Raw genomic sequence first — 22,964 nt, forward strand, 5'->3', positions numbered from 1 at the left:
TCACCATCTCATGGAGGGCCACTTCTATTCTCACTTAGTAGAAACCTCCTGCCCCAGCTCCCCCAGAGCAGCTCCATTACCAGCTCTGTGATTTTCAGTCCTTTCTCTGTTTCTGGCACCTGGACACTCACCTTGCTCTCTTGCAAGCTTAGCTGCACACATTAAGAAAAAAAATCATATTTTATCCAGCATTTCTAGGTGTTCATAATGGGAGGCTTGTCCCATTTTCTAAGCTTGCCTTCTTGCCAGATCTGGGAAATGCTTCATGTCTTGGTATCTTAATCAAGGGCTTTGCACTAAGGTTGAGCTCTGTGGTGATACATCTTGGCAAAGAAGAGCAAAGCCCCCTTCCTAATTCTATGCTGCCCTCTTTAGCAGCTTTGCGGAGGAAAACTGCCATTAAGAGAGAAAGGGGTCTCCTTTCAGTTTGAAATGTATTATAGGTGACACAAGGGGAGGTAGAAATTCCCATCTATAAATTTTAGATTCCTAGAGGAATGCCTTCCTTTTGTAGTTTCATTGAGTCCAGAATTTCACTGAATCACAGTAGCATTCACCATCCTGGAAAAAAACAAAATCCAAAACAACAAACCAGGTCAGTATCTGGGCTGGAATTACACAAATCCTGCAGAGAAATGCTCTTTACTGTGCTTTTCATGAGTGTAAAGTGAGAACATTATGCCTACATTCCATCTTGGCCCATTATTTCAGTGTTGGAAAGATCAGTATATCATGGCATATGGGAAAGCTTTAATAAGAACACTTCAGGGACTTCCCTGGTGGTGCTGTGGTTAAGAATCCGCCTGCCAATGCAGGGGACACAGGTTCGATCCCTGGTCCAGGAAGATCACACATGCTGTGGAACAACTAAGCCCGTGTGCCACAACTACTGAGCCTGCGCCCGAGAGCCACAACTACTGAGCCCATGTGCCACAACTACTGAAGCCTGCTCGCCTAGAGCCCATGCCCTGCAACAAGAGAAGCCCCGCTCACCGCAGCTAGAGAAAGCCCACGCGCAGCAGCGAAGACCCAATGCAGCCAAAAATAAATAAATAAATAAATTTAATTAAATTAAAAATTAAAAAAAAGAAAGAACACTTCACAACCGAGTTTTGCTAATCCAGCTCAAGGTTGGTGTCATTTGTTCTCATCAGATTTTGGAGCTCTTGGCAGAATGGAAGATGAAACCTTTAAGGGAGTTGGTGGAAATGAAATTCAGAGAGCTTGTCTTCTGTCCAAAGACTCATGCAGCAATCCTGCAAGTTATATCCCTAAATCGTGTCCTTTTCTTCTGCTCTGTTTTGATCAACATCCTATGTCAAGGCTTTGAGCAGATAAAAATGCAGAAGGTCATGAAAAGGTGGACATTCACTTTAGCCTCGTACACTGAACAGCTACATTTGTCATAGTTGGAGCATGACATGAGAAACACACACAGTGTCATGAGGTAGTGGGAAAAAAATCTGGCGTAAAAATCTGGCATCCATTTCCTGCCCTTCCCAAACCTACAGACCTCTGTGTGGTGGAAAGAGCCATGGACCTGGAGCTGGAAGAGCCTGGAGTGGTCCTCCTGGCTGTGTACGTGCAGGAGGCATTGCCGAGGAAGAGAATGTGGACCCCGGTCTGCGCACCCTGTGGGCGAGTGCCCACCTGAGCCACAGGCTCGGCCCCTCCAGCACCTGCTCTGTTGGTGCTCCCAGCTCCCACTGCCCGCAGAATTGAGCCCAGACTCCCAGCCCAGATTCAGCACCCTGCCTTCTCTAAATGTCCCCTGCTTGCCCAGCTCCACAGTCAGACTCCGCCCCTCTCTACCTTCACGCCTCTGCCCTTTGCCCTGGAATCTGCCCTCTGTCTCCTTCCTCCAGACCATGAAACACCCTCTTCCTCCTCAGTCTTCGAGGCCTTTGCAGATGGCGCCTCCTCTGCGAAACTGGCCTTTCCCTGTGGCTGGGATTCTTCTCACTCCCTCCGGGTCCCCAGCTTCTTGTTTATGCTTCTCTGGCACCTGACATCCAGGACTGGCGTTTCTGCATAGACACTTGTGAAAATAGGCAAGGTGTCAGAAGCCCTGCGTCCTGCGGCCGAATCTACCACTAACTCTCCATGTGGCTTTGATAAATGATGGTCCTAGGCCCTGTTTTCCAGTTTGTAAAGGCGAGGGGCTTAGCCTGGGTGCTCACCATGGTCCCTTGCACAGTGCCATGTACATACTGTTGCTCAGATGGTTTGTGAAGCTCTGAAGGCCTGTAGAATCTTCAAGAAGACCCGAGGTAGTTGCCCAGGGTGGGCATCAGGTAGGTGACAAGGGGGGCCCGGTCTTAGAGTGACGTGTGATAAGGGGGTTGAGAGGACACCCCTGTTTATTCTGAGTGGATAATTCCAACCTCTGGCCTTCAGAACTTCCTCATGAAATCAGTTTATGAACTTTCCTCTTATTTAAAAAAGATATGAATAAGGAACTCTGCACACAACTTGTTCTTCTCCTCTTGAGGTGTGATCCAGAGAGGCAGTAACTCACAGGTTTAATGCGGATCCCTGAAAGCATGTGATTGAGGACAGAGTTTTCTACAGTGGGAAACTAAAAGTTTTTTTTTCAAATAAATTTATTTATTTTATTTATTTATTTTTGGCTGCGTTGGTCTTCGTTGCTGCGTGCGGGCTTTCTCTAGTAGCGGTGAGCGGGGGCTACTCTTCGTTGTGGTGCGCGGGCTTCTCATTGCGGTGGCTTCTCTTGTTGCAGAGCACGGGCTCTAGGTGCGCGGGCTTCAGTAATTGTGGCATGCGGGCTCAGTAGTTGCGGCACACGGGCTTAGCTGCTCCGCAGCATGTGGGATCTTCCGGGACCAGGGCTCGAGCCTGTGTCCCTTGTATTGGCAGGTGGATTCTTAACCACTGCGCCACCAGGGAAGCCCCTAAAAGTCTTTGAAGAGATTGAAAATGTGAAAACGAGGGAGGCCAGAATGCTGCTTTAGGCACAGGTGTGTCTTGCTCTCTCTGTAGAATGGAGTCATTTCCCCAAAATGCTCATGTGGTCCTACTTCCTAACCTGCAGGAGGTGCTGTGGGGCATCAACCCACGGAAACTACTAGATTTCCCACTGCCACCGCTGTTCCATGAACGACTGCTGTAATTTGTGGAAGGGCTGTCATTGGGGGACACTTTATTAAGTGCTGTACATGAGCTTGTTGATTAATCCCATTGTTACAGGTGAGGAAAGTGAGGTTGGGGACTGTAGGTGACCTTCTGGAGGTCATGTAGCTAGTGATGAGAAGGGCTGGAATCTGTGTGCCCATCTTCTCAACCTTTAGGTTACACTGCCTCTTGCAAAACCCAGCCCCTTTACTTTCTTTTTTTTTTTTTTTTAAGCTCAGTCAACATTTTACTCAGAAATTCGTTAAAGACTTGAAACCTTTTTAAAAATTAATTTTTATTAGAGTATAGTTGCTTTATAATACTGTGTTAGTTTCTACTATACAGCAAAGTGAATCAACTACACATATACATATATCCCCTGTTTTTTGGATTTCCTTCCCATTTAGGTCACCACAGAGCACTGAGTAGAGTTCCCTGTGCTATACAGCAGGTTCTCATTAGTTATCTGTTTTATACACAGTGGTGTATATATGTCAGTCCCAATCTCCCAGTTCATTGCACCCCGCTTCCCCCCTTGGTAACCATAGGTTTGTTCTCTACATCTGTGTCTCTATTTCTGCTTTACAAATAAGCTGATCTGTATCATTTTTCTACATTCCACATATAAGTGATATTATACAATATTTGTTTTTCTTTTTCTGTCTTACTTCACTCTGTATGACAATCTCTAGGTCCATCCACATCTCTGTAAATGGCACAATTCCATTCCTTTTAATGCCAGCCCCTTTACTTTCTAAATGGGGTTTCTCAATCCCTCAGTCTGAAACCCCACGCTTCAGAAATACCTGGGTGGCTTTAACAACTCCCGAGATTCTGGACTCCTCCTGGGAATTCTGATTTAATTGGTCGGTCTGGGGTTGGGGGGCCAGATCTCAATATGTTTTAAACCATCTGAGGCAAGTCTTTCCTGTGTGAGAAACACTATTACCAAGGTGCGGACAGAGGCCCGCTGAGCACCGAAAAGGGAGCAACTGATTCCAACTGAGATCACTGAGAGGTTGGGGGAAAGCAAGGCTGTTGGAGGCGGGCCCTGGAAGGGAAGCAGGGTTCCCGGGGTGTGGGCAGTGAGAGGGCACAGACCTCCCTGGGGGAAATGCAGAGTGGACATAGGAGATGCAGGCAGGGGAGGCCTGGGCTGTGAGGATTGATCTGGGCAGGCAGTTGGGGACCACTGGGGTCCTGATGAAGTCCTGATGGGTCTGAATTCCAGAAGCCCAGCTGCTCACGGGCTCCCCAGGCCGGACTTCCTGCCCCTGGGTGTGCATGCACGTTACTCAGCAGGTGGCTCCCGAGTGTGAGCTGGGGTGGGACCCTGCCAGCCACCTCTCAGTGCCTTAACTGGCGGGGGGGGGGGGAGGGGGCGTGTTCTCCTGCCCCGGGAGGGGCTGTGCAGCCCTGTGAGTGGTGCCTGCCGCCTCCAGGTGCATCCCGTGATTCAGCAGAGACTGGTCACTGCAGGCGGTGTGCTGGGGGTGGGCGTCCAAACGCCAGGGAGGGTGGCTCTGTGGATGCCTTGGCCTTTCCCCAGATGCACATCAGGCTGTGCTGGGAGCTTAAGAATGTTCAAGCCCTGAGGGCTCGGCTGAGAGATCCCAAAGAGAGAAGGGGTGTGGGTGAGAGAGGGTGTGTGCCTATCCACGTGGGTGTGGCAGTGAGGGCGTGTGTACGTGTGTGAACTGTGGCCGAGAGTTGTGTGTGTGGTTGTGTGTGTGAGGGTATGAGTGTGTGTGTGCGTGGGCATCGCTGTGTGTACACACACATACACGTTCCACGGCAGGTTCACTCAGCCCCCAGAGCTTTCGGGCTGATGTTCCTTCCTTGCCCTTTTGTCACTGAGAAGAGAGCCTGCCTGGGCTTTGGCCTTCTCCAGATTCGGCTTCAGGTCCTCCTCGTCTGTGCAATCCGGCCTCATTTTCCTCACGCCTCCAGCAGAGGGTGCAGAGTGGTGGTGCCTCCCTCTCCAGGCTGTTGCGGAAATTTCCTGTAAAGCCCCGGTGCATTGTTTCATGTGTTTGTTGGCCATTTGTATGTCTTCTTTGGAGAAATGTCTATTTAGGTCTTCTGCCCATTTTTGGATTGGGTTGTTTGTTTTTTTGATATTGAGCTGCATGAGCTGCTTGTGAATTTTGGAGATTAATCCTTTGTCAGTTGCTTCATTTGCAAATATTTTCTCCCATTCTGAGGGTTGTCTTTTCATCTTGTTTATACCCTGAGAAAACCATAATTCAAAAAGAGTCATGTACCACAATATTCATTGCAATTCTATTTACAATAGCCAGGACATGGAAGCAACCTAAGTGTCCATCGACAGATGAATGGATAAAGAAGATGTGCCACATATATACAATGGAGTATTACTCAGCCATAAAAAAAAACGAAATTTAGTTATTTGTAGTGAGGTTGATGGACCTAGGGTCTGTCATACAGAGTGAAGTAAGTCAGAAAGAGAAAAACAAATACTGTATGCTAACACATATATATGGAATCTAAAAAACAAACAAAAAAATGATCATGAAGAACCTAGGGGCAAGACGGGAATAAAGACTCAGACCTACTAGAGAATGGGCTTGAGGACACGGGGAGGGGGAAGGGTAAGCTGGGACAAAGTAAGAGAGTGGCATGGACATATATACACTACCAAATGTAGAATAGATAGCTAGTGGGAAGCAGCCACATACATGGGAAGCAGTGACCTCTCCTCACAGGGAGATCAGCTCAGTGCTTTGTGACCAACTAGAGGGGTGGGATAGGGAGGGTGGGAGGAAGGGAGACGCAAGAGGAAAGAGAAATGGGGACATATGTATATGTATAACTGATTCACTTTGTTATACAGCAGAAACTAACACACCATTGTAAAGCAGTTATACTCCAATAAAGATAGTAAAAAAAAAAAAAAAAGCCCCAGTACACAGGAGGTGGTCAGGCTGCACTGCTTGTCCCACTCAGCCTGCCCCCTCCACCAGCTCACATCGGTCACTTGTGGCAATGCTTTTGCTCCTCCTGGCATGAGCCGGAGCCTGCTACCCCTCCCACAGCATATGCTCATCACGGGCTGTGGTCTACTGGGGCCCTAGCCCAATGGCAGACCCCAGGCAACTCAAGTTCCCTCTCCTTTCCTCAGTTTCCTCATCTGTGAAAAGGGAGTGCTCTTTGCACACCACAGAGCTGTTTGTGTGGCCAGAAGAGGTAGCTGCCAGGGTCTGTGTGCTGCAGGCCGGATCCTGTTACACTGTCACAGAGCCAAGAACTCCGCTTTTTCCTTTGAGCCTCTCTTTTGCTCCTTAGTCCTCTATGGCTTTCGTTGGCATATTGTGGAAAATCTACATGGAGTTTCTCTATGGTGATTAATCATCACACGCACACACACCAGGCATGTGGCCATGTGCCCATTTGCACAGGGGCACCTGCCTATCTTCCCGGCCATTCATAATCCCCTCAATTTCAGTCTTAATAGAAAATGACTGAGGTTTAGCAGATCACTTGTGTTTCCTTTATTCACTTCAGGAGACACTGGGCCTTGGTTTTCCGAGTTCTTTTTTGACCTGGGATTAATACAGTTTTAGCCACACAAAGTAGAACAGAAAGTTGAGACAGTCTCGCAGGAAAGTGGGGTCTTGGGTTTTTGTGGAGGCCCACGGGGTTGGGCTGCAAATCCAGCTCTGATGATTCTAGTTGCGCCTAGTTGCTGCTTTCAGTGCTCCGTTCCTGTTTCCTCATCTGTTGGAGAGTAATAGTGAAAGAATCCTCCTAAGATTGTTATAAGAATTCTAGAAAAGAGTATCTCTGAAAGTGCTTTGTGTCACCAAACTGTGAAATATGGTGTGCGTGAGTGGTAGTTGCTCTTCCCTCAGTTGCATTCATTTGTCCTCCACTCTGGTTTCTGTGCCTATTTATTTCCTTGCAGATCAAGCGTGGCAGGTTGTCCCCGCCTTTAACAAACCAGAACATCCTGACATGCAGGGCTTCTATCACACGGATTGGGCGGCTGGGGCAGGGCAGGGAGAGCTGCGTGGGGAGACGTGGGTTTTCTGTGACTTGTTCTGGGCAGGAACAGAGCCTCTTGGGGCTTCATTGCCTTTTCCATACAAGAAAATCCAAACCACTGGTCTCTGCATGGCCCCGCAGACGTTCGTGGAGAGAGCTCACTAATGTGTATAGATGCCCATTGGGAGCACTGCCCTCACGCTGGACAGAGACCCCATGGTCCAGAGCAGCTGAAATTTAACACACACACACCCCGCCACACACAGACACTGTTTCCCTAGAAAATAGGCTGGCTGTGTGTGGGCTGAGTCAATTTTTTTTTTTTTTTTTTTGTGGTACGCGGGCCTCTCACTGCTGTGGCCTCTCCCGTTGCGGAGCACTGGCTCCAGACGTGCAGGCTCAGCGGCCATGGCTCACGGGCCCAGCCACTCCACAGCATGTGGGATCTTCCCGGACCAGGGCACGAACCCATGTCCCCTGCATCGGCAGGCGGACTCAACCACTGGGCCACCTGGGAAGCCCTGAATCAAAGTTAAAATCAATAAGTCAATCGTCAAAATGCCTTTTCTAAGCAAGGAGTGACTGGGTAGGGTAATGTGTGTGATTTGATGTTTCCTTGTAAATCTCAGAAACTGGGTCCATATTTATCCGTGAAGAGCTTTACTTTCTCTTAAGCTTTGTTAAGCTTTCGGTTTGATGTTTTTCACTTTTCCATCCAAGATATGTTAATGTAGAGTTTTCTTCCCATTTCAAAATAAGGTTAGTTATTGTTTGGTGATTACAAAATAATACGTGGTCATGGTAGGAATTTTGGAAAAGAAGGGAAATTATAAAGAAAATATTAGAGTTACCTGTAAAAAATAAGAACTGTGGTTGAATGGGGAGGGGCAAGGGGAACGTTCTAGATCTTTGCAGGGGTTTTGCTTATAACACAGGCATATACGTTTGCCACAACTTCAGCAAATAGACTCAAGTTTTATGCACTTCACTGTATGTAAATCTTATACTAAAAGAGAAACTGTAAACAATTATTGGACTTGGGTTAATTATATGCATGGTGAAATCTTTAGGGGGAGGTGTACCGATGCCTGCAATTTAGTTTGAAGTGCTTTAAAAAAAAGCAAGATGGCTTCATGAAGGGTAGATGGATAGATAGAGTAAAATGTTAATGGTGGAATACAGATGGTGGTTATATGAGTGTTCACTATAAAATTCTTTCAGGGCTTCCCTGGTGGCACAGTGGTTAAGAATCCACCTGTCAATGCAGGGGACACAATGCAGGGTTCGAGCCCTGGCCTGGGAAGATCCCACATGCTGCAGAGCAACTAAGCCCGTGCGCCACAACTACTGAGCCTGCGCTCTAGAGCCCACAAGCCACAACTACTGAAGCCCTTGCGCCTAGAGCCTGTGCTCCGCAACAAGAGAAGCCACCACAATGAGAAGCCCGCACACCACCACGAAGAGTAGCCCCCACTTGCCACAACTAGAGAAAGCCCGCGCGCAGCAGCAAAGACCCAACTCAACCAAAAATAATAATAATAATAAATTAATTAATTTAAAAAAATTCTTTCAACTTTGCTGTATGTTTGAAAATTTGCATAATAAAATATTGAGAAACAAAGATGACTAATTCAGAAAGAAAATGCATATTTACAATCCAAAGGTGACCACCATTAACATTTGAGTGTATATTATTTTCTTTCAGTTTCATTTCCAAGAAGATATAATTTTATATAATTAAGATCTTACTACATGACATATTTATTTTCACATTTTCCACTCAGTATTGTACCACAGTTTTCTTTTGTCATAAAAAGTCTTCAGTGTGTAATTTTATAATTAAGGTACAATTTACATAGCTAAAATTCACACGTTTTAGCACACAGTTCTGTGAGTTTTGACAAATGCATAGAGGCATGCAACCACCACTCCAATCAAGATGTGGAATAGTTCCATCATCCAGGAAAATTTCTCTGTGCAGTTTTGCCAGCACCTTGCCTCACAACCAGCCCCGGGCAGCTACGGATCTGTTTTTCAGAATATCGTTAAGATGGAACCATATAATAGGTAGCCTTTGAGTCTGGCTTCCTTCACTCAAGCACAATACATTTGAGATTCATCCATGTTATATACAAGTACTGGTAATTTGTTCCTTTTTATTGATGAGTAGTATTCCATTGTAAGGATGTACATTAATATAACTTTAATGTTTGTAAGAAATCATTGTATATGGTAACCCATTTTATTTATGCATTCCCCTATTTGGATATTTAAGATGTTTTATTTTTTCACTATTATAAATGCCATTGTAATGAACATCATTTTTTTATAATTGTAACTATTTAAAAAAAATTTTGTTGGAGTATAGTTGATTTACAATGTTGGGTTAGTTTCAGGTGTACAGCAAAGTGATTCAGTTGTACATATACATAATGAACATCTTTATGCAAAATCATAGTCAATAATTTCTTTAGGTAGATTACTGGGAAGCGAATTACAAAGTATATTATAAATATTTTTAAAGCACTTATGACATTTTTTAAACATTAAAAAGTTTTTCCTTGCTTTTTTTTTTTTTTCTTCTTGCGGTACGTGGGCCTCTCTCTGATGTGGCCTCTCCCATTGCGGAGCACAGGCTCTGGACACACAGGCTCAGCAGCCACGGCTCACGGGCCCAGCTGCTCCACAGCATGTGGGATCTTCCCGGACCGGGGCACGAACCCGTGTCCCCTGCATCGGCAGGCGGACTCTCAACCACTGCGCCACCAGGGAAGCCCCCCTTGCATTTCTTTATGTGGTTCATAACCAGCTTGACTTAAAACTCCACTGGTGTTTATAATCCTTTCTCCCCCGCTTCTCTTTTTCAATAGTCACCCCGTAGAACTGACTCGAAGTTTCAGTGTCATCAGCGAGGCTTTGAAATTCTAAATCATGGAGACCAATCAGGAAACTTCTCTCTTCTTGGTGAAGATCTTGGAGGAACTGGACAGCAAGCAAAATACCGTTTCCTACCAGGACCTGTGCAAATCCCTGTGCACCCGCTTTGATCTGTCCCAGCTCTCCAAACTGAGAAGCGTGCTCTTCTACACGGCTTGTCTCGATCCCAATTTTCCAGCCACGTTATTCAAAGACAAGATGAAATGCACCGTGAACAACCAGCAATCGAAGAAAATCATGGTGGCGGCAGATATCGTGACGATATTCAACCTCATTCAGATGAACGGGGCTACGGCCAAGGAGAAGCTCCCCAGCGGCCGGCAGAAGATGCGCAAGAAGGAGGCGTCCTTTGACTTGGGCCGCTCGGACACGGAACTCTGCACCATGGCCCAGTGTGAGTCCCTCAGCTGCGAGCTGAGTGACCAGCCTTTCAGCCGGGGCTACCCCACCCGCCAGTCTTCCAAGTGCCGCAAGATGGACTGCAAGGACTGCCCGCAGTTTGTACCTGCCTCCGAGCCCAACTTCCTGCTGGGGGTCAGCAAAGATGTGAAAAACCGGGCGGCTTCCCTGGACAGGCTGCAGGCTCTGGCCCCCTACTCGGTGGCCAGCCCTCAGCCCTGCGAGATGCAGAGAACCTACTTCCCCATGAACATCGAGAGCGAGTCCATGTCCGATCAGGACTCCCTGCCCCTCACCCAGGGCATCAAGGAGACTTTCATTTCTAATGAGGAGCCCTTCGTGGTCCAGTCCTGTATCCAGAAAAGGAACATCTTCAAAGAGGAGTTTCACAACCTGATGACTGTGTCCCCCGAGTTGGCCAGCCCCGCTAACAAGGCTGAGGGTGAGCATGGGAAACCCCAGGGCCGAAAGGAGTCCCACAAGACACCCTTCCCCAATCACAGCTTTGAGATGCCCTACAGCAGCCAGTACCTGAATCCCGAGTACTCCCCTGTTCCTGATAAAAGGCGGGCAAAGCACGAAAGCTTAGATGACCTTCAAGCCTCCACGTATTTTGGACCCACTCCAGTGATGGGGACCCAGGAGGCCAGGCGCTGTCCCGGGAGGCCGGGCAAGCAGACCCCCTGGCCGGCCAAAAGCTGGAGCCTAAACACTGAAGAAGTTCCTGACTTTGAACGGTCCTTTTTCAATAGAAATCCCTCCGAGGAGAAGCTCCGCTATCCAAATCCCAGCAGCCAGACCCCCAACTTCCCAGCCCCAGACAGGCGCCCAGCTTACCTCATGCCGCAGGAGCAACAGCCAATTCTCCCCGTCGGCTACGCGGCCAAGCCAAACGGGCTCAAATCTAAAGAGATCTCGTCCCCCGTTGACCTGGAGAAGCATGAACCGGTCAAAAAGTTTAAAGACAAGAGCATTAGCTGCACCAGCAGGCAGCTCAGCTCAGACACCAGTAGCGTGGGCACCCAGACCGAGCAGCACGTCCTGGAGCCCAAGAAATGCAAAGACTTGTGTGCCTCTGGGCAGGGCAAGTACAGTGACAGGCACGCCATGAAGCAGTCAGATGACGACTCGGAAGTTGTCAGTGATGACATCAGTGACATTTTCCGATTTCTTGATGACATGAGCATCAGTGGCTCGACGGGAGTGATACAGTCATCCTGCTACAACAGCACAGGATCTTTGTCTCAGCTTCACAAGTCGGACTGTGACAGTTCACCGGAGCACAACCTAACCAAAATCGCCAACGGGCTCCCCAGCAGCAAAGGAGAAAAGGGCAACCGGCCTGAAAACAGCCACCACTCGGAAGAGGAGTTGAAGACCAGCGTGTGCAAACTGGTGCTCAGGATCGGTGAAATTGAACGGAAGCTCGAATCGCTGTCGGGTGTCCGCGAGGAGATCTCCCAAGTCCTGGGCAAGCTCAATAAGCTGGATCAGAAGATACAGCAGCCCGAGAAGGTGAGTGTGCAGATAGATCTGAATTCCTTGACCAGCGAGGCTCCATCCGATGAGAGCGCCTCTCCCCGGATGTTCCATGCACACAATGGCTCCCACGGGCCCAAACTGGAGAACTCGGCCGACTGGTGCTGCTCAGACGCCAGCGGAAGCAACAGCGAAAGCCTTCGTGTCAAGGCGTTAAAAAAGAGCCTCTTCACCAGGCCATCCTCCAGGTCCCTGACGGAGGAGAACAGCGCCACAGAATCCAAAATTGCCAGCATCTCCAATTCACCCAGGGACTGGCGCACCATCACTTACACCAACCGCGTGGGCGTCGGAGAGGAGGATGTCAAAGACAGAGGCCCTGGGGAGAGTAAGGACTGGCATCGAAAATCTAAAGAGGTAATGCACGTGTAAGGTCGCGTAACTAGGCAGCAGCCTTACTATATAGCCCTGGTCTGTTTCCAAGCCTGGAAGCTTACATTACACGAAAAAGAGGCCCGCCCTTCCTGTGCTCGTAATCCTTCCAGACTTTCCACGTTAGAGCAGAGAGGACAGCATAGCCTGGTGGTTGGTCCCGCCAAATTGTCCATCAGCCCGGAGGAGCACACGCTGCTGTGTTGCCGAAGGGAGAAAGCATGGCTCAGATATTGGACTGGTGGTTCGAGACCTGATTTTCATAGAATGGGGAACATGGCAGAGCAGACAAGCATCACCAAGGATTTCTTCCTGTCCTTCCTGAAAGGGCAGGATGCAGGCAAAGAAAAGGAGGGAAATGACTTAAAAGCGAGCTAGCTCCTATGGCCCTTTCACATACTTTGTGGCATGTGTGGTGTTCCTTTTTAAAAGTTTGAGTTTTTTTTCATTTTCAGATCAATAGATCAATAGATGATTCGTAAGAAAAGAAGATAAATTAAGGAAATTATTCACAGTTCCACTGCCCAAGGATGGCAACTCTTTTTTTTTTTTTTTTTTTTTTTGGCGGTACGCAGGCCTCTCACTGTTGTGGCCTCTCCCGTTATGGAGCACAGGCTCCGGACGTGCAGGCTCAGCGGCCATGGCTCACGGGCCCAGCCGCTCCGCGGCATGTGGGATCTTCCCGGACCAGGGCACGAACCCATGTCCCCTGCATCGGCAGGCGGACTCTCAACCACTGCGCCACCAGGGAAGCCCGAGGATGGCAACTCTTAATATGATGTCTTTCTTTGCTTTTGAGGTTTTTTCCTACCCAGTTTTATGGGAACTTGAGCGTTTTTGCACCTTTGTAGTCAGCATCTTTCTGTCAGTGCTGGAGTGAGCACACACACATACTCACATTCCTTCTTCTTCTCGTCCCCTGAAGTAAGGATGATTTGTTTCAGCGGTACTTGTGGCTGCTGTTCTTCCTTCTAAGTAGGTTACATTGAACCCTTTCTGGCCAAAGTGATACCATTTCAATTTGTTGCTCATCTCAATTCCCTTCCCTGATTCCAAAGGTCAGTGGACAGACCACGGGGCCTCCTGAGGGCTCGGAGGACCAGTCGTCAGAGAGGGAGTGAAGAGGTGTGGCTGCAAACATTGAATACAGAGCAGGAGGCTGAGTCCCTCGAATGCCAAGAAGGGCGAGCTTAGAAAATGGAGCCCTAAGGAAGTTTTCAGGGCCCAAAGCAGGGAAAGAGAGTAAAATAAGAAGTGATTTTTTTCTGATCCCAAAGGAACCTCTGGTACCTGTGCCGGCCACTGTTCTCTTTGGTAGCCACTTACAACACGTGGTGTTGGACAGAAATCAGAATATATTATGTACCGACACTCCGACAAGATGCCCAGCTGTGGGTCTTCTCCTCTGGCACTGCTTTCGTGTCAATTAGCTGCCAGAGTCTGGCCAGGTTCCTGGAGCCCTGGGTCTTAGGTAGCATTGAAAATGGCCATTTAGAGCACTCCAGTGGCTTGGCACTTCTACAGATATATCAAGTTAAACTGAACTAGCCATGCGTCCAACCTATAAAATGTCAAAGCCCCCAGAAACCAACAGAAATAAGCTTGAGAAAGATCCCTTGAAATGCACAGCTCAAAGCTGCTAGTGTTTGGGGTGAACGGTCTTCATTTGGCCTCCTTCTGTGACCTCATTTCTCCCTCCCGATGTGTGGCTCTCACCATCTCTGGGCTGATGCCGGCCATGGTGGGGACCAACCCTGGGGCCCTTCTGAACTTTGCTCCCAAATCTCTAACTGCTGAAGGCCAGCTCCCCCAGATATCTGCCATGGGCTGAAATCTACAGGTCCCAGCTAGATTTTCTGTTCCTTCAAAGCCAGGCTTCCCTCTCCCTGTACCCATTCTGGGGTCGCCATTCTAGCCATTCCCCAAACTGAAGGGGCGTCTCTCATCTCTGACTTCCCTCGTTGGCTCTCTCACATCCAGTTGGGCTACTCGAGCCTGTGGATTTATCTTCTGTGATGTTTCTTTCTGCTTAAATCCACCCTCCCTCCCCCAAGTCCAGGCTCCTACCACCTCCCACCTGGGCTTTGGGGGCACATTTGTAACTGGTCTCTCGTGCTCATCACCCCCTCCCGCCTCTGCCGCCACTTCCATCTCATCCCATCCACCACTGCTATGCTCCCTTTCCTAAAGCTCCACTCTGGGGTGTGCAGTGTCTCCTGTTCCCAACTCCTCCTTGACTCCCCTTTGCTCAGCAAAAAGTTTCAAACCACTCAGCCCGGCCACTCAAACCCTGGACATGTCATGTCCTTCTCCCCAACAGGAGGGCCCCGGTTCACCCGGACTGGGCCCTTCTCCACCTTGATACATCTACCTGGTTTTCCTCAAAAGTGCCACCCTCATTCACTGAGTCACTCATTCAGCAAGTACTGATGAAGCATCTAGGATGGCCAGGCCCCATCCCACTGTCGAACCTTTACTCACGTGATTCCTCCATCAAGAATTTCCTGTCCAGGGACTTCCTTGGCAGTTCAATGGCTAAGACTTCACCTTCCAATGCAGGGGGTGTGGGTTTGATACCAGGTCGGGGAGCTAAGATCCCACATGCCTCGTGGCCAAAAAATCAAAACATAAAACAGGAGCAGTATTATAACAAATTCAATAAGGAGTTTAAAAATGGTCCACATCAAAAAAGAAAATAAGTGTCCTGTCCACCTCCTCGGTGCTGATCTAGACCCAGTTTCCCTCAAGGCCTCTTAATTCATAAGCCTCTGAAAGCCTCCCAAGATTATTGCTGGTCTCTGATCTCCTGCCTTTCATCCTCTTTGTTCCGACAGAGTAGATACCAACCTTTATTTTAGAAGTATCTTAGGTATACATACCGACTGCCATGTTAGAACGCAAACGCCTCCATGGTAGGAGCAGGGAGGCAAGCGTGGGCAGCGGGTAACTTTCCATCTCAGAAGCGAGAACAAATTCAAATCCTGGCTCTCCACTTCCTGGCTGTGTGACATTGGGCCAGTTCCTTAATCTCTCTAAGCTGAGTTTCCGCATCCACAGCGGGGATTATAATGTTATAGCCTTGCCGATGTTCTCGAGAAGCTGAAATGGGATATTGCGTGTTCAGCCCCGAGCACAACAGGAGACACACACAGTCAGCCCTCGGTTAATTGCAGTTATGATGTCTTGGTGTTATTATTGGCATCTGCCCTGCCCCCAGCCCGGCACGGGCCCTGCATGCCGTGGGAGCCCTCTGAGTGTTCGGTAGTGGTGATGAGCTGAATGAATAAAATCAGGGACACCTTTTAGAAGATACTTGGGTTTGATGAGCTAGAAAATAAGAGGACACCTCACTTTCTTATTTGGATTTGGCCAAGTTTATCCTGCTTTCTCTGTAGCAGCATCAGTGGTCTTAATGGTTTGGAAGGGCTCAGAGTTACACTGTATTTGAGCAAGAGCTGATGGGTCTAGTTTGCTGGTAGCTGGGAGTGTGCTCCTGGACCCCGTCCACGTGTAGGATACGCATACTCCCACTCACACACGTTATCTCATCAGGTACTCACACATAAACTCTCCCTTTCCTGACACCTGAGCCCATTCTCCTCCTCTTGCTTATCCACACTCTCCCTCACTCATGTTCTTATTTTTCCTTTTTCCTTGTCTGTTGCTCACACCCACAGCTCTTCTGGCTTTCTGCTTCATGGGCACGACTCCATGGTGTTGGGATCCATCCCTTTAACAAAGATTGGAGTGCCTTCTCTGGTATGATTTTGCTGAGCGGGCGATTAAAAGGTGCTCACTATTGTCCCCTGCCTTCGGGGAACTCACAGTCCAGCGGAGGAGACAGACAGACAAACAGGCAGTTACAGTTCAGTGGGACAGTGCTGGCCGCGGGCTCTGTACACAGTCTGAAGCGGGCATGTAGATGGGCGCTGACCCGGTCTTGGTCAAGGAGTACTTCTGGAGGAAGTGACATCTATGTGGAGATCTGAGGGACTCAAGTTAGAAGTAGAAAGTACCAGAAGACTCCAGTTATAACAGGGCTCATGGAGAGCGGAACCCCCTTTTTCGGGCAGAACTCAAGGACTGAGAACGTAAGTGATGTCAGCTGTGTTGGGCACCTTCCTGCCTCCAAACTGTGGTCCAGACTGTTCCCTTGTCTTGAAGGCCACGTAGAGGTCTCTGAAAATCACTAGAGGCTCCCAACCACGTGCTTTCTGGCTTGGCTTCTTCCATCCAGAGAAGCAGTGTGGCATCAGTGGTTTCAGCCAGCTCTGAGGGGGAAGGACCCCATATCTTTTACTCCTCAGTACCAGGTAGAAATTGGTAAGAGAAAGAGGGGGCAGTGACTTCCCTGGCAGTCCAGTGGTTAAGACTCTGTGCTTCCATTGCAGGGGACGCAGGTTCGGTCCCTGGTCGGGGAACTAAGATCCCGCATGCCGTGTGGTGCGGCAAAAAAAAAGAAAAAAAAAAAAAAGAGGGGGAAGTACTATGCAGTGGTTAAGCAAAGCTTCTCTGAAGCCAGATGATAGATTTAAATGCCAGCTCCTCCTGTTGGCAGCTGTGCACCCTGGGGTAAATTACTGAGTCTTTCTGGGCTCCATTTCCTTACCTGAACAATGTGTGTTAATAATAGTAGTCATGGTATGAGGGTTAGATAAAATCATCTCTTCCTGGCATAGAAGTGTTGGGTCGTTTGAGTATTATCAATGTCATAAGCTTTTCCTAGTAAATTTCTCCCAGTCCAGATATTCTTTCTATGTGCTCGTGAATAACTGCATGTTGCTACCCTGGCAGAGCCCAGTGATGAAAAGCTGGTGTCTGCCCACTGGCACTGTGGGCTCTCTGATGGCATCTGTGTCGCTCTCTGGACTCCTCTGTGCCCCTCTGCAGGCAGACAGGCAGTATGACATCCCCCCGCAGCACCGACTGCCCAAGCAGCCCAAAGACGGCTTCCTGGTGGAGCAGGTGTTCAGCCCTCACCCCTACCCCACCTCCCTCAAGGCCCACATGAAGAACAACCCTCTGTACACAGACATGCGGCTGACGGAGCTGGCAGAGGTGAAGCGGGGCCAGCCTTCCTGGACCATCGAGGAGTATGCTCGCAATGCGGGCGAGAAGGGCAAGCTGACAGCCCTGGATCTGCAGGTGAGCCTCTCACTGCCCCGGGTGGGGGGAGCCCAGCCACGCCCTGGCGGATGCAGGAATGGATAGCGGATGCCCTAACCAGCCCCCTCCCTCACCTTCAGCTCCCTGGGGCCCCACCATGGAATTCTGAACCTGCATACATCGTAGAGCAGAGATTTTTCGCAAGGAGATTGCTATTTTGCTTATTGCTTCGTAAACACGTAGCGGTGGGAATGCTTGCTTGATTGATTGATCGACTTTGGCCATCCGATTTGCTAACGATGCGTTTAAGATTCCATACCAAGTGCAGATTCTCGTATTTGCTCACAAGACCTCAGCCCAACTGTTTAATGAAACACAAGCTGATTTCTCCTTCCACATGTAGCACGTGGGATAAAAGCATATTTGTGGGAGCCGAGCTATGGATTATGTTTCTATACGGAGCAGTCCCAGGTAAGCGCCATCCCCGGAAGCTCTGTGAATACAGTTGTGGCTGGAGGGCATGTTTTCGGTTCAACCACAGGCAAGGCTGGGTTTTGGCCACTTTCATTGTGGTGGGCAGTTCCACCTGGTTCCATCCACACTGCATCTATCTGTGTGTCTGCATCACCTCGGGAATACAGGAAGTACCCTGTCCCCACCTGCCAGCTAGCTTTGTGGGCAGCGAGGCTATCATCCCAACGCCACCACTCACGTACGGGTCCCAGCAGGTCCACACCACTTAAAGGGCAGTTGGAGAGATGCCAGTGGGGGGGGTGGTATGGCAAGGTCTCCCCTGAAATGGCCTCTCTCTAAAGCCAAGAGGGCTGCAGGAGGTGCAGTGCAGTGGCGAGAAAAGAAATGTGTTTTCCTGCAGTGTGGGTTCTAAGCCAGGGTTCCTTTGCTGTGTGGCCTGGAATGTTCACCTGTTTGAGCTTTGGTTCCCTCACCTGTTAAATGTCCATAATAATATCTAACTTTCAGAGTCACTGTCAGAAATGAAAATAATGTATTTAAAGTACCTGGCGTTAAGAAGTCACCGAAAAGGCACTTTGGCGCTGATGAAATGATGCTGAAATCGATCAACTCTGCATGGGGCTTTTTATCACGGTCTCTCGCGCAAGGCACAGTGGCCTGCAGGCGGGGTTGATGATATTCTTCTCAAGTTTATAAATGAGGAACTCGAGGCCCCAAGAAGCACAAGAACTTGCTGCAGGTCTGACAGGTCTAAATTCATAATGGGCTCTCCGGCCATAAGACTCCTGTACTTCCTCCTATGTTACCTTTCCACCATGTCATTTTTCTATTGATGACAGTATAGTGGAGCTTCATGTCACACAAATGACTGCAGTGACATTTGTTTATGTTGGGCCCTAAATGACAGCAATTATGGGAAGGGACATCTCTGGCCAGATCTTGAGAGTCAAGTGGGTGGTGACATCAGGACCACCTCAGAGGTACTCCTGGCCCCTGTCACCTCCTGCATGTTTTGTCCCCATGCCAGCTGCACGCCACTTGACCCTTCAGGCCACGTCCTCTCCTGTCACCATCCTGCTGGCAAGCAGTCTAGATAGGATTTGCTTCTCCTGCAGGAGGGTCCCAGTGCTCTCCTGTGGCTACCACACTGCAACCTGTGGGTATTGGATGCCACGAACTGCAGGTGAGTCAGAAAAGGCCCAGAGGTGTGAATGGCTCACCTGGTGGAATAATCAATGTTGCGCCAGTATCATGGGATGACCTTGACAGGAGCAGATTAACTGAATGAGCCATAGACTGAGAAACATCTTTTTAAAGTTTGGGAGGCAGAACCTGGGAGATTTCGCTCCTACAGATACATGCAATTTTAAAGTGTCCATTTTTAGGAGCGTAAAGGCAGAATTATAAAAAATAAAAGATCTTTAGATTACAGAGCTTTAGGTGACATCACTTAAAAATGCAAAGGATCTAGTCTCTGTGTATCTAGTCTCACAAAAAAATATAAGACAGGAAAGAGTTCAGTAGCCTTTCGAGGGTGTTTGCAGCAAAACCGAACAGGTATCAGGAGCTCGATGAAGGCAGAAAGGCACCACCCTACATGTTTTCATCGCTTTGCAGAGACCCAGGTACTGTCTTAGGGCAGCTTCTGCATCTGGACCATCTTCTTGGGGCCCCATGGCATCAAGATGTAAATTTGCCACCAATGGCCACTTGAGGGTGCAGCAAAGGTACAGGCCCCGTTTCCATTTCCAGTGCTCAGCAGGAGTAATTAACAACCGAGGATGCCCCCTGTGTCCCACTGGGTGTCATGAGAGCTTGCGGTTATTGGAAAAAGTAATTAAAAATGATTTACTTCACAGGATGAATCCCAGCCCCTGAAGCATAGCTACCCATGAAAGGAAGCCAGTTGCCTTCTGTCTGAGTTGGAGGGAATAAAGACAAAATCTGATGTGTCGTTTACACACTGTTTATCTTCTTGGCCCACCTTGGGAATATTGGGAAGAAGAGGTGGTGTTTCAGCCTCCCTGGTCAGAGCCTGTCTCCAAAGTGCCAGAGCAGGGAGAGCTGCTCCTTCAGCCTTCCACCCAAACCCGCCCAGCCCTGCAGACCAGTCCCCAGCTTAACATGCCCACCTTGGCTCCCTCTCTCCCCTCTAGGGTACCCATTAAATTGCTGAAGAGCTTTCATGTCCAGGGAAACAGACCGACCCCAAGTGCCCATGGAGGACAGAGCTGTGTTGGGGAAAGAGCTGCAGCCCGAGCATAAGGACACTTGTCCTAACAGCCGGAGCTGAGCAGTAGCAGAAGTGCCCTGGGCAACTCAGGGAGACCGTGGCTCCTGGGACTTAGCAGAAGTGCTGGAGTAGGAGTTTCGTGCAAAGTCTGAACAGACAATCCTGCATTTTAAGGACTTTTCCATCATGGAGCACGTCCTGTGTCTCATGGTGTGGGTCCTCGCAATGGCCAGCATTGCCTACCACTCCTCCCCGCCCTTCCAGATAACATGAATAATTGGAAAAGTCTTTGAACATGGTGCCTCCGTGAGGAAGGGGACCTGGGAGGATTTCAGGGACCCCGAAGTCCCATTCTCTTTTCATTATGCAACATTGTACAGAATATTCTAGAATATTGGCACACTCTTCTGTAAAGGGCCAGAGAGTAACTGCTTTAAGACTTTGTAGGCCTTACAGTCTCCATCACAACTGCTCAACTCTGCCAATAATTGTCTCGAGCAGCCATGGGCAACTTGTAAATGACTGGATATGGCTGTGTTTCGACAAAATATTATTTTGGGACACGGAGATTTGATTTCATATGATTTTCACATACCAATGACTATTGTTTTCCTTTTACTTTTTTTCAATGATTTAAAAATGTGAGAACCGTTCTTAACTGGTAGGCTGTACCAAGGCAGGTGCTGGGCTGTATCTGGCCCATGGGCTGGAGCCTGCTGGCCCCTGTACTGGAAGGCCATTAGAAACAGGAGAGCAGGGACTTCCCTGGTGGTCCAGTGGGTAAGACTCCGTGCTCCCAATGCAGGGGGCCCGGGTTCTATCCCTGGTCAGGGAACTAAGATCCTGCGCGCCGCATGGCCAAAAAACAAACAAACAAAACAAAAACAAAACAGGAGAGCAATAAGGCAGCCAGAGGAGTCCACGGCATGTGGGTCATCAGCATCCCAGCAGGAAGCAGATGGCATACTCACGGATGATGGGAGTGGGAAGGGGAGGACTCGTGGCGGCGGTGTAGGCAGGGTTTAGAGCCCGTGAAGCGCCCAGGGACCAGCATGAGTGAGAGGCTGTTGCTGCCCTTGGATCTGAAGGCCAAGGAAAGGGAGCTGTTTCTGAAACCCACCAAGGCCCACAGCTGTGAGAGCAGGTACCTGATAGAACTGTAGCCCATCAGCGAGGGAGCAGGGGGAACTGTACCCCACTGACTGAATCCACCTGGGATGTGTCCATATTGGCTGGTCTCCTGGGGGCACAGAGCAAGGCAGAAAAGAACAGAGAATGGTTCTGAAAGGACAGGTGGAGAATGACTAATATGCGTTAGAGTAATCAATATTCCAATAACATAGTACAACTGAGTTGGTTTCTTTTTAAGTTTTGGAAGCATTTGTTTTGTAATCCTGTGTGTGTGTGTGTGTGTGTATGTGATTTGTAACATGCCCATCTTTATGAGCATTAAACAATCTGAGAAAATCTTCAAAATGGATATTTTGCTTGTGTTTCAAAGATTTAGACGACCTCACTTGGAATTGCAATGTGTTGCTGCTTTTATGTGTCAGTCACATTATTAAATGTTTGCCGTAAAATGAGAACACTGCCTTTCTTTATGGAAAGAGATTAGAGCCATCCACGGGGAATGGGATTCCTGGGTGATAACAGGTTAAATATAATATTTCTCCTGCAGACAGGCATTAATCTCAGGGAGGCTGGGAGACAAATGTCAGTGGGTGGGGGTCTCTCCCACTGGGGACCCTGCACCTGGCATGGGGGTGGCCTGCCACTGGTCTGTAGACCTGGCCTGTGAGCAGTGGCCTGACATATGTTTGAAATGGAAATATTTTATGTTTTGTTTGAACTGCTTATCTGGGAGGTGCCTTTCATTTTTCAGTAGAGGCTTTACTAAAGAACTGGGAACCAAATCAGAGTAATACAATAGCCTTGCTTTAGACACCTCTGTTCTTAGGGACCGTTAGTGGAGAATATTTTTTTCAGTGACTTTCCCTGCTTCCCATGCAGCAGGGCCAGCCTGTTCTTGGCCTTACGCCCTTGAGGCGTAGAGTCTTGTTTCTCGGCCCTATTTTGCTTGCTCCCAGGAAATCCCTGGGTTTTCCTGTGTCAAGACCATTGTGACCTGTTTTTTAAAAATATTTATTTATTTAGTTGCACTGAGTGTTAGTTGTGGCAGGCGGGCTCCTTAGTTGCAGCACATGGGCTCCTTAGTTGTGGCATACAAACTCTTAGTTGTGACATGCATATGGGATCTAGTTCCCTGACCAGGGATCGAACCTTGGCCCCCTGCATTGGGAGCACAGAGTCTTATCCACTGCACCACCAGGGAAGTCCGCCATCATGACCTTTGTAGTAGGAGAGGGGCAGGTACAATCTGGGATGTGCCGGAGCCCGAGTCCTTGGTGGTCCACCCCAGGAGGGGCTGGTGGGCAGCGTTGGACTCCTCGGTCATCTCCCCTGCAAGCTGCAGACAGCTCTGAGATGCTTCAGGGGTGATGATAGTCAGAACGTCTTGAACCTGTTGCACATATTCACCATATTTCTAACATCTTCTCTTCACTTTTAGACTCAAGAATCTTTAAACCCAAACAACTTAGAATACTGGATGGAAGATATTTATACTCCAGGCTACGACTCATTACTGAAAAGGAAAGAAGCCGAGTTCAGACGAGCCAAGGTCTGCAAGATCGCTGCTCTGATCGCTGCAGCCACGTGCACAGTCATTCTGGTCATCGTCGTGCCCATCTGCACAATGAAGTCATGA

The 22,964-nt window shown here is 48.8% G+C and overlaps 1 protein-coding gene across 1 annotated transcript; it reads left to right on the forward strand.

Annotated features, from left to right (window-relative positions):
- Positions 1-10,068: 10,068 nt before the first annotated feature.
- Positions 10,069-22,964, forward strand: MINAR1 (membrane integral NOTCH2 associated receptor 1; the record flags this gene model as incomplete). Its single annotated transcript, XM_079700124.1, has 3 exons — positions 10,069-12,369; positions 17,275-17,529; positions 22,767-22,964. The coding sequence occupies 3 exons, from the start codon at positions 10,069-10,071 to the stop codon at positions 22,962-22,964; spliced, it is 2,754 nt and encodes a 917-aa protein (XP_079556250.1).

The sequence above is a fragment of the Hyperoodon ampullatus genome (genome assembly GCF_949752795.1).
Source record: "Hyperoodon ampullatus genome assembly, chromosome: 3".
Lineage (NCBI taxonomy): Eukaryota > Metazoa > Chordata > Mammalia > Artiodactyla > Ziphiidae > Hyperoodon > Hyperoodon ampullatus.